The sequence below is a fragment of the Trichosurus vulpecula genome, chromosome 7 (assembly GCF_011100635.1).
Source record: "Trichosurus vulpecula isolate mTriVul1 chromosome 7, mTriVul1.pri, whole genome shotgun sequence".
NCBI classification, from domain to species: Eukaryota; Metazoa; Chordata; class Mammalia; order Diprotodontia; family Phalangeridae; genus Trichosurus; species Trichosurus vulpecula.
Window position 1 is genome coordinate 226,068,539 of NC_050579.1, and position 15,712 is coordinate 226,084,250.

The following is a 15,712-nucleotide window of genomic DNA, read 5'->3' on the forward strand; positions in this document are numbered from 1 at the left end:
CTTATGTGCAAGGCCCCCAATTTCATTATTTCTACATGTGCTTAGACAAAAGAGCAAGACAAGACATTTGAAGTCCTACATACATTCTCACAACAAATGGCAATGACATTGCTTAATCCTGACATAGTCAGTATACCATTCTTTCTTTGGTTCCAAGTTAAAACTGGAGAAACATATAAGAGTAAGGTGACTAAATCCAAACATGAAATAGATTAAAGTATCATCTACATGACACCAAAACACGAAATAGTTTAAAGTAGTGTCTGCATGACACCAAAATATCTGATTAGCAAGCCAAAACCTTCATAATCTTCTAAGTATTTGATTTAAAAATTGTCAAATTCTCAACTCTTTGGCAATATGCAAATGAGAGGCAGTGTAATATAGTGAATAGAGCACAAGTCTTGGAGTCAACTAGTCTTGGAGTCAGGAAGACCTAGGTTTGAATCTTGTCTCAGACACTTACAATGTGACCCCAGACAAGTTACTTAAAATTTAAGTTTCCTTAGCTGTAAAATGAGGAAAGTAGGATGTGATCTCTAAAGTCCCTTCCAGCTCTACATCAATGACCTCTTTGGTATCTTGCTGGGAGTTCCTAACAACAACTCTATGGAAAAGAGAAGCAAGAAAACTTGGTAACAATGAGGCTATCTCCTTTTAATAAAGAGAAGTATTTATGCTTGGTAATGGAATTCTCCATTTGGAATTGATTCTAAATCATGATAAATTACTTGGAGATTAATTTGACATTCTGCAAGTTACCTTATTTTAGAAAAATTACTAAATCTGAACACATGCATTGCTAAAAGAGAACTACATCATCATGAGTTGTTATTTTTATAGTATTAAGCCCTTTTCAAAAAATTTATTCACAGGTGATTTTTGGTAATGGGTAAGGTTTGGCTTAACTTTTAGCATTTTATTTTTCTATACAGTGGCTTTCTAAATTGGTTTTGTTCATTTTGCAAAAGCATTCAAATGTCTAAAACTTCAGATTAATCTTAGAATATTATGGTGTCATGTACACAGTAGAAAATAAGTGGTTTTGATGATGATGAAAATATCCTCACTGACTTGAATTACAACTCCTATAGTGTATGGAATTAAGTGTGGCAAGGCAATATATCAGTACATTTTCTCTGTTTTATTTAAATAAAGGGAAATATTTTGCTAGAAACAATGGAAGAAATCACCTCTAATCACAGTTCTCAATGACTTACATCACTAACATTCTAAGTGATCCAGACACTTAGCAAACTCTCACATTAGTCTTCATAAGAAACATATATACAAATGTCAAATATTTTAATTTTGATTTTTCAAAATATGCAAATGAAGGCTGATGTTGGAGAAAGTCATTAAAATTGACTTGCTGAAGACACATTGAGATTTAGAATCAAGGTTGGCAAACTCCTGTCTCACTTTGGTTTAGCATCTTCACATCCCTCATCCTATGCAAATCATGACACGAATTATCACTAAGATTCTGACACAAACCACATCTAAATGTAAAAAAGCTATGATCACACACTAAATCACCAGGATTTAATGTTCACATCAATCTTTACTGTATCAATTCATGGCTTTCTAAGACTCCCTGTGTTTCTTTTTCCTCCAAGTAACCTTTTTAAAAATTCAAATAGGCATAGTCTATCCATATTTAGAATATTTTCATCAATAAAAGGAGATCATGTCAAATCTGACTCAAAATATTTTTGAAACTGTGTCATTGTAGAGATAATATGAAATAGTAGTTAGAGCACTGGACTTATAGACAAGAAGGTTTGGGTTCAAAACCTGTCTGTGGCGTTTAATCCATTTGTGACCCTGGGCTATTCATCTGCATTCTATGTGTCTCAAGAGATTCTCTATGAATGATTTTCTAAATCATAGACAGACTAGTTGATGAAAGGATTTCCCACACTTGGAATTTCCTAGGCTAAGGAAATCATAGATCCTAAGCATATTGCTATATACATACATGCAGACATCAGACATGCACACATACATACATGTAAGGAGAGTGATAGAGTACTGATTTAGAATTGGAAATTTTTCTAAGTAGTTAATAGATCATCTATTAAGCCTCTAATATGTAGGATTGGTATAAGGAAAATATAACTTCATTTTATTTGCAATTGAATTAAATCCTAAAACACTAAGATGACTTGAACTCAAGTCACTAACTCAAAGGGTTCATCAAGAGGTTCTCATCAAAAGCCACATGACTTTGTTTTTATAAGAAGGGGATTGCTTTAATCTATGCCAGCCTTCATCTTCTTTTATAAGTAATGAAGCAAAAGAAGGATAAGGAAATCACCAATGTGATTGCATTAGTATCAGGAACTCTTCAATGAGCTAACTCCCTCTGTCAAAGTAGGTCAGCACCTTCTTTCCTAAGTATAATCTTAGGGAGTTGCTAGAGCACTAAAAGGCCAAGAGACTTGCCTGGTCTATGCTGCCAGTAGATGTCGAAAGCAAGACTTAAACCCAGGTCTTCTTGATTTCAGGCCTAGCTCTCTAACCATTATGCCATCCTGCATCTCAATAAGGTATAGTGACAGTTTGAGAGAGAAAATACTGTATTACATAAGCCATAATTATCCTCACCTTTCTACCATAACCCTTTGGCCCCCAAAGCAATCAGCTAATAGTGGGTTAAAGTCCTCTGAAAAATATCTCTGAACCTTCTTCAAAGACTGTGCTAATGATTAAACACATTCTATGCTTGTTTCTAATAAACTCAGCTTAGTTTTCCAATGTTGTCCTTCTAGCGGATACAACTCAGACAAAAACAGATTATAGAATTAGTCATCATAAATATATTCAATCAGGTATACTCACCTGCCCAGCAAAGAGGCCACTGTTTTCTTCCAAGTATTTGCTGAAAGGGTTTGGCTCATATGTCTCCTCTTCTTCTTTCCTCAAAATTATTTTGGATTTTACTGAAACTGGCCGAATAACTCCAGGTTTTGTCTTCATGCACAAACAAAAACAGAAAAATAAAATTATTAAAAATGAATTAACATGCTTTATAGTTGAAGTATTCAAATATTTATCTCAGTGCAATTGTGTTCAACTTTTCTTTCTGAAATAATCTCACCAAGGTAAACTGGAGGTAGGAAAAAAAGAGATTAAGTTACAGTAAAAGTTCAGGGGGTTTTAAAATTTTTATTTATTTTATTTTTAATTTGCAGAATAAAATATGATAGGTTTATTATAGATATAAAAGGAATAACAAGTTGTACATAATAGAATTGCAGTTTCAAGTTCAGGAGTTTTTAAATTCATTCACTAAATTCTAGTATCACGGCATTAAAATGCAAGCAGTTTGCTATCCCCAGACAAATAGTTTCCATTATCTATGCCAGTCACTATTATCATCATGCCCAAGATAATTCTTATCAAGAAAACATCAGGAAATGGTATTTCATACACCCAGTAACCCAGATGAGGTAAAAAAAAAATCAAGGGAATGACCAACAAACTTATAAAACTATTCCAAATAGATACCAGTTGAACAAAAGTTGGTGACATTCTTGCTGCTTAAAACTACAGTTCCTTTTGGAATGTAATAAATAAGCCCTATCCTGGAAATGCTGTTTTCACATAAATCAAACCCTTAGGGACTACATTTATCTCTCAGTTCTGCAAAGGACCTGGTAGGTTTTGGGTCCTGAATAACAACAGCTTCGTAATATTTTCTTGCCTCAGTCATAGACTCTTGGTGGAAAGTGGGGAGGGGGGGCAGGGAGAAGATATAAAAATCCTTCACATTTATGCCAACTGTAGAAACCCTGAGCAACAACGTAGACAGGGAACTTGAGGTGATATAGTAGACAACATATTGGAATTGAAGTCAGGGAAACTAGAGTTCAAATCCTACCTCATACACTTAAGTTGTATGATACTGGACAAGTCACTTAGCCCCTTCCTGTTTCAGTTTGTTGGTCTGTAAAATAGGGATAGTGGTGGCATCTACCTCACAGGAGTGTTGTGGGGATCATATGAGATAACATAAATAAGTACCTTGCAAACCTTAAAATGCTACATAGATCTACTTAATTGTTATTGAGATGGTGGTGGTGTTTATTATTATTATTCCTAGATTGAAGAGAATTTTAAGAATAGCGATTACTTTTTAAAAGGAAAAGAAATAGGAATCTGCTCTCTAGCCCTCTTCAAAACCTCCCTGAAGATTGCAGTGAAGTATAACCATCGAAGAACTCTAAATAAGATAGGGAATGGAAGGCTAACTTAAGGACCTCATACATCTGTGGGGATTCCATCTACTAGGAGAGATTGCAAACTGTTAATATAGTTTTAGAATTTACAGTTTTATATAGTTTTAGAAATTATAGTTTTATATATTTTTAAAAATTATAGTTTTATGTAGTTTTAGAAATTTGTGCCACTTACAGTTTTAGAAATTATAGTATTAGACTTTTAGTTTTAGAGTTTTAGAAATTTGTACCACTAGAACCCCTAGCTAATATGTAGCAAAGATGGAGTGAATATTTGAACCTACATAATCCTGACTCCAAGTACTACACTGCATCTACTCTGCCATGCTGCCTAGAAATCTGCAATACATTGTAAACATAACAACTGGGCAAGGATCTTCAATGAGTCATAGTATCCAGTCTTACTTTTCTTATATCCTTCCCTGAACATAAAATTTCAGGTCCTAGTTAGCAAGTTGAGAGAGAGTGGAGGATTAGGGTTCATTTTAGAGGTTCATCAAACATCCTTAAAATGAATGGAGGAAGGAAGGAAGGAAGGAAGGAAGGAAGGAAGGAAGGAAGGAAGGAAGGAAGAAAAAGGAAAGAAGGAAGGAAAAGAAAGAAAACAGGAAGGAAGAAAGGAAGGAAGGAAGGAAGGAAGGCAGAAAGAAAGAAAGAAAGAAAGAAAGAAAGAAAGAAAGAAAGAAAGAAAGAAAGAAAGAAAGAAGAAAGAAAGAAAAAACAGGAAGGAAGGGAAGAAGGAAGGAAGGAAGAAAGAAAAAGAAAGAAAGAAAGAAAGAAAGAAAGAAAGAAAGAAAGAAAGAAAGAAAGAAAGAAAGAAAGAAAGAAAACAGGAAGGAAGGGAAGAAGGAAGGAAGGAAGGAAGAAAAAGAAATAAAGAAAGAAAAAATAGGAAGGAAGGGAAGAAGGAAGGAAGGAAGGGAAGAAGGAAAGAAGGAAGAAAGAAAAAGAAAGAAACAAAGAAGGAAAGAAAGAAAAAATAGGAAGGAAGGGAAGAAGGAAGGAAGGAAAAGAAAAGAAAAGGAAGGAAGAATGAATGGATGAATAGGCATTTTTGAAGCACTTACTATTTTTCAGGAGCTATGTTAAGTTCTGGGAATAAAAGAGAGGCAGCAGTGACTTACTTCACTTAGCATAATTCTGCCCCTTCATAACTGATTGTCTCTTCATTCAATTAAAGATTCAAAAGTACTTTTAGGACCTCAGGCACCTAAAACCTAACCAATTCTTCATTTCTCCCCGTCTCTCATAATGTAACACATTAATACAGCATTCTAAGTTTGACAGAATGTTTTTCTCATAACTCTGTTAAATATTACCCTTATTTTATAGGTAAGGATTCTGGTGCTCAAAGAATGACTTGCTCAAGAATATATGCCTAGGAAGTGTAATAGCAATAATACCAGAGAACAAAATTAGAGGAATAGCAATCATAAAAGAGGGGGGATGTTAGCTCTATTTGTAAATGGTATGATGACATATTTATCAAAGCCCAGAGAATCAACAAAGCAAATGGTAGAGACAATTGAATAATTCCTTCAATAAAGTATCAGGGTAAAAAACAAATTCACAAAGACCATAAACATTTCTGCATAGTAACAAAAACCTGGAAGAAACAAACATGAGAAATACCATCCAAAAGAACTACAAAATGTTTTAATTGGGTTTTAATCTACCTAGACAACAGAATATTAACATAAACACAATTATAAAACACACTTTAAAGAAAAAAATGAATGATAAACAATGGGAGGGATAGTAATTATAAATGTTTGGGACAGGTCAGTATATTTCAAAGTAAATTTTGGTGATATTTGGTTTTGTGTTATTGGTATTTCTTCTTGGTAATTCTCCCTACTTCTCATTTTAGAGAGCCATCAAATCTCAGAGAGGTATCCTCTATAATAAATATTTTTAAAGAAAAAGATGAAAACAAAAGAGTAGAACCATTCAATAGATTGAAAACATCTGAAAATATAGGATTTTCCACACTAGCGGATTTCCTAAAGGAATGAGGTTGTGGGGAGGGAGTATCTTCTCATATCCTTCTGTGAAGCTGTGATTGTCATTTGTGATTCTTCAGCATCTGCTTTTGATTGTTTCATATTTTTTTAATTCAACGTGCATTATTTTTCTCATTGAATGTATTGTTTTCCTGACTCTGCTTACTTCAGTATGCATCAGTTCATCCAAGTATTCTCAGACTTATCTCTCTCATCAAAATTTATCATTTCTTACAGTACACTAATATTCCAGTTAATCAGTCAATAAACATTTATTAAATGCCTACTGTTGGCAGGCACTGTGATAAGCTCTAGGGATACAAAGAAAGGCAAAAGACAGTCCCGGCTCTGAAGAAGCACTTAGTCTAATTAGAGAGACAACAGTCAAATAACTGTGCAAACAAGCTATATGCAGAATAAGTTGGAAATAATAGCCTGAGGGAAGGCACTAGAATTAAGGGGTGTAGGGAAAGCCTTGCTCTTTAAAGTAGGATTTTAGGTGGGTCTTAAAGAAAGCCAAAGGAGATATCATGAGACAGAGAAGACGGAAGTATTAGCCAATGGTAGAAATTTCCCTGGAACATGAAGTCCATTTCTCCCCATGCCATTCCATGATTTGATATGAAATCTCTTCTCTCAATCTCTGCCCTCCCATACTTTCTGATACTGATTTTCCCTAGGAACTCTTATTCCCCTTTTCCTAAGGAAGGATGCAGTCCATGGAAGCACATCTCTTTCAGGCACAGTATTCTTCCTAAGCAACGAATCCCTGCAGATTATACCCACTGCAAATTCCCCATTTCAAACTAGATATTATGTGTCTTCTCATAGGAATGATCATCAGCAGGACAAAAGAATTGTCTGACCACAAAATTGAGGTTTGCCACATTCTTTCACCTAATGTTAGTCCCACACTTTGCCAACTCAACCATTCTCCAATAGTCCATTTCTTTCTGAAATTGTTGAGCCATTTTCCCTTCATTATTGACTAATTTGATGACGATACATTATAAATTCTCCTCTACTCTCTACATTCTAATTCTTTTTTTGATGCACCCTCCCAGGATGCAGTTTAGCCTTACAAAACCCAGTGATTAACCTAGAGTGGGAGAAGAGCAGGTTGTAAGATTTGGTCCAAGTGCTTCAGGCCTATTCCTCCACCATCACTTCTAATTATGGTCCACTTTCGTCTTTCTCACTTTTTGTATTTTAAGAACAAAATCACTGTTATATATGCCTTTTCCCTGTTTATTTTTTTTCTTCTTTTGTCTCAAAAGATGGAATAATTTATTTTGTTGCTTGTGCTCTACTCGGTACCAGTATTTACTTATTATTCTTGTGTTTCTGTACAGTATCGTGTTAGCAAATTGAATAATCTGTTCCCTTCTATTTTTCTCTAGGAACGCCTTGAATACCTCTCTTTTATAGAACATCCATTTTTTGTTGATGATTTGACTCAAGTTTGCAAGATATGTCATTTGGGGATGTATCTTGAGCTCTTTTATTTTTCACAATATATTATTCCTTAACATTAACTCACCAACTGTGTTCAGTTCATTTTGAAAAAAAGAGAATATCTCTTTACTTTTTTCTTATTGCTAGTTATCAATGTGTTCCATAGTTCACTCTTTACAGATATAGAACAGAGTAAAAAAATGATTTCACCAAAAGCCCATACCACAAAATAGTGTCACAGACAATACCTGACACCTAAAAGCCTTTCTCACTAAATTGTGTTTCTATCTTTAGGTGCTTCCTTGACCTGTCATCCTAGCTGCCTCCCATTTAACTTTGTACATCAGCCTTCTCATAAAAGGAAAAGCTAGCAGACTTTTCACCTTTAATTTCTAATCAAAATTCTGTTCTTGCTTACTTGGCTCTTTCTGGACTCAGTAGGACTCCGGCTCTCTGATTCTGGCAATGAAAAGCAATCTAATTTATTAAAGCCATGTCCATGCTAAAAATATGGGAAATTATAGAATATTGGGCTAGCAGTGGTTTCAAGAGGTCAACTAATGTATCCCCATTGTGAAGCATGATTGCATGGAAATCAAACCAAATAAACAGATGCCTTTTATTAATTTGGATCCCACATAGGGTAGACAGAGTGTCCAAAAATCTTTACTGAATTAAACTGAATACTTAATCATCCCAGGGAAAGAAATTCCACAATCTTCCCTTTGGCTCATTACATAGCTTAATGGGGGAAGGGAGGTGTCAGAAGTGTATAATAGGAATTGTGAGAATATCCCAGAGAAATAAACCACTTGTTCAAAAGTGAAAGGATGAGATCTGAAGTGTACCAGGTGGTCACATGGAGTCTTTCAGGGCCATATTAACAATCACTCGGAAGCAGTGAAAACACAGCTGTAGACAACAATGAGTCCAGCAGATTTTCCTGGCTGCGAGTATCTACTACTCGCAGGCCACTTTGGCCTGCCTGTCATTATTACCCAAGTCAAAGAAGATAATTTCCTCTCCTGAGCACATCCACCCTCCTCAGGATCCTAGAGACAGTCCAAAAGATGAAGGTGACCCAAATTGGGATCTGTACAGATGTTACATTTAATCAAAATGTACTCCCACCACAAATAATTCCCATTATTTACAAGGCACTGTACAGGATGCAAAGATGAATGACACACAGTTCCTGTCCTCAAGGATTTTATACTCTAGCAGGGAGAGAAGACAAGTATACAAATAACTCAAAAAGCAAGATGGAATGTGATAAGAGACTGAAACTGCTATGGGGTTTGGAGGAGGTAGAATAATATCCAGTTTGAAAAACTAAAGAAAGTATTCATGGAGGAAATGACATCTCATCGTCACATGTGTGTTTTGGCCCCACTCTCAGGGGCAGACTTGTTATATCTGCCACCCCACCCCCACCCCCACCTCATATACCTTGGTTCTCATCTACTCTGTTATCAACTCAAACCTTCATCAGTTGTGATTCTTCCTTTTGTTTTTGTTTGTTTTGTTTTGGGTTTGTTTGTGTTTTTTGGGGGGGGTGGGGTGGAGGGTAAGTATCATCCGGTTCCTTTTAACCACTTAACAGCAAGTAGTCTTTACAAAAGAGTGTTTACTTCAAAGGTACAGCAAGAACAAACATGCCAACATTTCTCCCAGCACTTGAAGAACCCTCCCACCACCACCACCACCACTACCACCCACGGAACTTCATTCCTAGAGGGAAGAGGGAGAAGAAGTATCAAGCTTGAAATCTAACTGGCATATAGCATTAGTTCCAGCGAATTCATGTTGCACAACTGCCACAATGAATCCTTCCATGGGCTGGAGCACTGAAGGTTGTTCCTAAAGATCACTCCATACTCCCCAGGGTATCAATTATGTACTGGAAGAGAAATCCAGCCTGAGCTCTAATGCTTAGCTTCCTATCAGTCTCATGTCCTATGCTCTATCAGTCTTTTGAAACTAGTAAGATTGGAGATTACATCCTCTTCACTGTTCACCATGAGTGAAGGAGTCTCTGAGATCCACAGCAGCAAATGAGGCAAAAACTTAATGAGGCAAGCAGCTTAAAGTGAGAGGATTTCTGAATGCTTCTACAGCCAAAGAGCCTCCTCTCCAGCATAGCAGGTTAGCCAAAGAGGAACCAATCACAAAACATCTATGCATATTCCAGTCTGCCTCTCCAAGAAATTTTTTTTATATGTCACCATGATAATTCTAGAAGTACTCTATAGTATCTTCCACATGGTGATATCATTTGAGCAAGCTGATGGAGTCTACAAATTCACAATATCCCAAATACATTCCCCCCTACTGGAAATATTTTCTGTCTCCAGAAAACAGGTAGGAACACATTTTTAAAATTCATTGTCCATGTACCCAATCCAGAACAGTACTTCTGGGGTCTCTGGGGAGATGCATGATTTCTTCTTTCACTTTCTACTCTAGTGCCAGGCAGAAATGAATCTCAAAGTGGTCTATGTGGAATGCTCTTATATAACCCCATATGTGTAATCACAATTATCCCCAAACACCAAGTTTTGCAGATTCAAAAAACATTTATAAAGTTTACCAAATACTGTTTCTTGCTTAGTATTCAACAAGTACTTGGTGCTTAAATTGCCTCCCTCAACCCAAAAGTGGAAAAAAGAAAAAGAAAATACAAAGAAAAACAATTTCCTGTCACAAAATGAAATCAAATCCATACAGAATTTTCCAGAACACATGGAGCACTCTCCATAGGTGTTTAGAGACTGGAATGTAACAACAATGTGGTTTGCAGCTGTTGTAGGCATGTAAGACCCAACAAGACCAGCAACAAGAGCTGCCAGCACAAGTTCTTTGATCTGCTTTTCTAAAGAAAGCAACTTTAAGGCATTAACAATCTCACTTTATTCAAACATACATATGTCATTCATTTAGTTCAAGGGGAAAAGCCAGCACACTGAACTTCAGAGAGAATACAAACAGAAATTACATATATTATATAAACAGAGCAAATAACACAAACCAGTCTATCCATAGCAATACCTAGATACCAGAGAAGCACCAACATCTGGGTTTTCAAGCTGGGAGACTCTTAACAATGGCTGCCCAGAGTCTCGTAGTCAAATCACAGGACACTCTTCCAGCGAGTGAGAGCCCCAAACAAAATGCTAACCTCTGAGTTACCCTTCTTAGGGCCCAAAGGCTTCACACCTAATCAGCAAAAGAGTGTGGGCCTGGGGCTTAGCACCTAGCAAGACTTAATCAAAGGCACTTGATTACTTCAGCATTCTAAGAGAGAAAACAGTAAAAGGGTCCCACCCTAATTGCCATACATGGAGTCAACTAGGCACATCTTTACTCTCAGATGAGAAACTAAACACCTTAGTTGAAAATCTTCCATGATTCCCTCAGTTCATAATGCCCTCCAACTGGGGCCTGGATAAAATTTCCTATGAATCCCTTTCTACACAAGACATAACAAAATTTCTTTAGGAATCCCTGTACTATAGGTGGTCCCATCAGAGTTCCAGACAAATATCCCCTAGGCTCTTATTCCAAATAGCACCTAAAACTTCCCCCAGTTGAACTTTGTGATGTCAAGGGCAATACAAGTAGGAAGTATAAATTTGCCACCACCGCCCCCCAAAAAAGAAGTAGGCTCAGAGAAAATAACAAAACAAAGTCAAATAATCCTGAAGACCAACAAGGCTGACAAAAAAGGAGCTAAGCACTATTGGACAATGGATTGAGATTTCTAGGCACCCATGAAAACTTTATCCTATGAACTTGCAGGACATGAGGATCTCACATAAGGCAAACATTCTAGATGTTTTTAAGTGAAAAAAGAGCAAATATGAACATTTCTTAATTAGGCATCAGCACTCTAGTAATATAAATTCCAATTTCTTGTATTAAACTTAATATCAATAAGGATTCAGATATATATAGTATATACATATACATATATGTAAATATGTGTGTATATATGCAATACATGTGTGTGTGTCTGTGTGTGTATTCAACAAGTATCAGTATCTAAACACTCAAGAAATGAATCAACAAATGCCAAGTTTGCAAAATTACCTCAATGCAACTGACTTGTAAGGAAACATACACTGGGAGGAGGAGGAAAAGGGGAGAGGTATTGATCATATAATCACAGCCTGAAAATATTTTGTCAATTTCTCTAGGCCCCCCAAAATTGAGCGTCTAAAATTTAAAGACCTGGGTAAAAGTGTCCCTAGAGGTCCCCATGAAAGCAAAGGATATAATTTTATCACAGATGAGCCTCTCCAGATGTAATATTAATGCTCTGGGCCCACTGTCTAGACCAGACCTGTTTCATCTCTTCCTCAAGGTTCTTCGGTACTCTAAGGAGTTGGGGAATGTTTTTCTCTACTGCCATCAATTCAGACCCCCACCAACTATTTTGCTCATTGTTATAAGCCATTAATTAGCACCTCAATTCCATTTAAACACATATAAATAAGCAGTTTTCATGGAAGATATTTATTTCATAGATATAGTGAGAACAAACATATAAATATTTCTCCTAACACCTCAGAATCATAATTCCCCCCTATGCCAACTTGGTCTCTTGGATGGAAGCAGTGGGTAGAGGAAGCAGGCTCAGAATTTTGCTGAGCTTCTATATAACATTGGTCCCTTCAAGTTCATGACCAGATATGACATGACCACCAGATGATCTTTCTTCTCAGCTCCTGTTGATCTTGACATTGGATCAATGACTCACGATTAACTTTAGATCATCGATCACAAATTCAGAGATGGAAGGAAACTTTGAGGTCTTCTAGACCAAGCCAAACCACTTATAGATGAGGAAATAGTCAAAATTTTGTAGAATTATGATTCAATGGTTATGAATGGATGACTTCTGCACAAAAAAATGGTAATAAAAGATTCATAAAATCATATTTAGAACAGGAAATTACCTCAGAAGTCCTCTAGTACAATGCTCTCATTTTATAGGAGAAGAATCTGTGACCCTGAGAAATTAAGTAACTTGCCAAAGGTTACCTGGGTAGTAAATTAAAGAATCAAGATTCAAATCCAGCACTATTTCTACTTCAAAATGCTAAAACTTTAATTTGCTACATAGCATAGGAAGACACAGGTTAATTATTGATTTATACTTCTAACAAAGGCAACTTTAGACTATATAGTCAATTATGTCCCCTAGTTTCTAGGAAAGCAGATTTTAAATAGTTTATACTTATAATAATGATCTCATGGCTAGAAAATCTAAAAGGAGAGATGCCTCACAACAGATGAGGAAGCTCCAAAGAAAAGGAAATTCTGACAATACAATTGCAAATTTTCATGATGAGAAAGAAAAGGAAGAGCCATCTAAGAACGTTAATATAATTGCAAAGAGTACTCTCTAATGGCTCAGACTTACAAAAAAACAATAGCAAAAAATAGACGAGTCAGTGTCATACAAAGTTCCACAAGTAAGTGTACTTGTAAATATACAAGTAAGAGTACTGTCAGTGTAATGATGTTGCCCTTGATTTCATCTCTGTGGGATCCAGAGTTCCTGAGGTCTTCTGAGAGTTGCCACAGGGAAAACTGAGGCAGCAGGATATTAAATGTGGGACATCCTTAGTACCCGATGGGGATGAAACTACATGGGAAGTAGAATATAAGGCAAAATTTTATGTGGAGGCTCACAATATGACCCTTGACCTTTTTTCTGGTTTGGGAGTTAAAAGGCTATTAATCTACCATTCCACATTATGCTATGTAAAGGGAAGCATGATGTAGATGCTAAGGCCCACCAATGAGGTTTCCAGCTACTTGCTACAAAGATTGCTAAGCTTTTGCATACTGAGCTGAAGCAGTGGAGAGGACTCGGGACAGATACCACAAAACAGCATTTAACAAGGCTAGAGAACTGAAAGCAGAGATGAAACCAAGACATGGCCTTGGTAAGGCTAACTGGTAAAGAGAAGCAAAAACAGAATAGGACTGGACTGGTAAGTGTCTGGAAACCTGATCCCAGCCTCCAGAGATCCTTCCTGTTCTTCCACTCTTTGAAGATATCATCGCAATGATTTCCAAACATACAACCTTTCCGTTGACCCTCCCCATGTTCTGTAGGTGCAAAAGACTTAGGGGAAGGAGGAAGAGATTAAGCCAAATGCTATATGGAGTAACTCGACAAATTTCTTACTCATTTTTATTGGTAAAATTAAATTGTATGCAGTTACAGTTTGGATTTCCTATGTAATATAAATATAGAGAGTTGGCCAGAATAAATAAAATTTCTCAGACACGGTGTAAGGGCAAGACAAGACAATAAAATTTCCATAATTTTAATATTTCACAGAAATATTTCACTTTATTGTCATACCCCTGGATTAATTTTGAATTGGAGCCAATATTCTCCATACTAGCACTACGCATTCAGGAGATCAGGAGAGGAGATAAACTGTTTTCAATCTGAGTGCCCTCTGGTAAGCAGTGGTGATATTGCAGCCTTGGTGAAGGTCCTGACGGTTTAATGGATGCTTGCTTGTTGTCCTTCATGCCCAAAGAGGACGAAATTGACATCACTATATTGGGGTCAAGGTACAGGTGGTTCGATGGATACCTTCAGAAGAACCCACTTGGCTAGACTCCTGAGTGTGATGGGACCTGGTGGACAAATTATATGCTACATACTCTTGCTAGGTAATAAGGTAAGAATTAAAATAATTATTGTAACAATCTACCTTTAAGTTTGCCATAAGCAGGGCATGTGTTAGGTTTGGGTTGCTATTGCTATGAGAGCACTTTAAGTATAACCCAGAGCAACAACCAGGTAAGCATGCAACTTCACCACTGATGTGTTTCAGGAAGGCTAAAACCCAGAATGTGATGAGACTTGTGAAAAATGCTATTTTTTTCAAAGTTTGTTATTATATACTAAGAGCAAAACGAACAAAGATGTGACAGACCTACTATTTGAGGTAAGTGATGTTAAAAAAATAACAGAAAGTGAACTATTCAAACTCTCTTTTGCTTCTGGCTTCTTTTGATATCAAGAATGATCTTCAAATTGAGAACAGAAAAACAAATATGGTAAAGAGGAAATTGAAGATAGGTAAGTAGATAATAAGAGATCACCTAGCTGCTTCAAAATAAATTCAAGTGTGCAGTCTCAGACAATTGCAAAGTAGGTTAGAGGTTGTTGCTAATTTGGGGAATAATGAAAAATGGTCCTCCATTAATGTGCAATTTTGATGCCTTATTAGATCAGAAAATTAACCCTATGTTCTCAGAGGCTATGAGAACATGGTCCTACCAAACTGGAAAGGCTTTCAGTATGGGCCCTTTGATGGATTGTGTGTGCCAGCTGTTGGCAACATATCCTAGATAAGTACAGAGATTCTCATAATCCAATGGCTGGCTACGAGATATCGAGTTTCATTTTCATTTTTTTTTAATTTTGCAACTCACAAGGTCATCTAATAAAGTATAGATGGGATTGTGGTTGGTACTAATGGAAGTACCCATGCTGTTCCAATAATGAATACTTAAAATAATGAAGTCTGGAAAACTGGAATGTTAGAACATGAGAAATGGGCAAATGATCCAATCTTTGAAAATGATGGGTGGGAAGAAAAGGTAAGTTCTAGAAATCAAAAACCAATGAGTTTGGTTTCCAATTTTTATCAGAAATCTAGAACAGATTATCAAATATGATTTATGACCCCTTAGAATGTGGATGGTTGTTAAACTAGGATCCACAGTCTTCAGGGAGTTCATGTTCATTTCCTTCCACTAAGTTCTATCTGAAATTTAGTATTTTCTTTAATTATGATTTAAAAAAAATGCTATCCTTAGGAGTCCAGAGGCTTTATGAACCTGCCAAATATTAAATTATCTTAAATTACTTAATTTATTATCATTAAATATCTCATTAAATGAGATAATATTTATAAAAAGTGGCACAGTTTCTGGCATATAGTAGGTCCTATATAAATGTTCATTCCCTATCCC

General features: G+C 36.2%; 1 protein-coding gene across 8 annotated transcripts in view; it reads right to left on the reverse strand.

Annotated features, from left to right (window-relative positions):
* Positions 1 to 15,712, reverse strand: part of LOC118856549 (muscular LMNA interacting protein) — a 386,664-nt gene that overhangs the window by 101,519 nt on the left and 269,433 nt on the right. For all 8 annotated transcript variants that reach the window (XM_036766910.1, XM_036766912.1, XM_036766909.1 and 5 more), the window contains one exon: positions 2,845 to 2,976. In XM_036766910.1, coding sequence (XP_036622805.1) covers positions 2,845 to 2,976 — 132 coding nt within the window. The remainder of the gene's footprint in view (positions 1 to 2,844; positions 2,977 to 15,712) is intronic.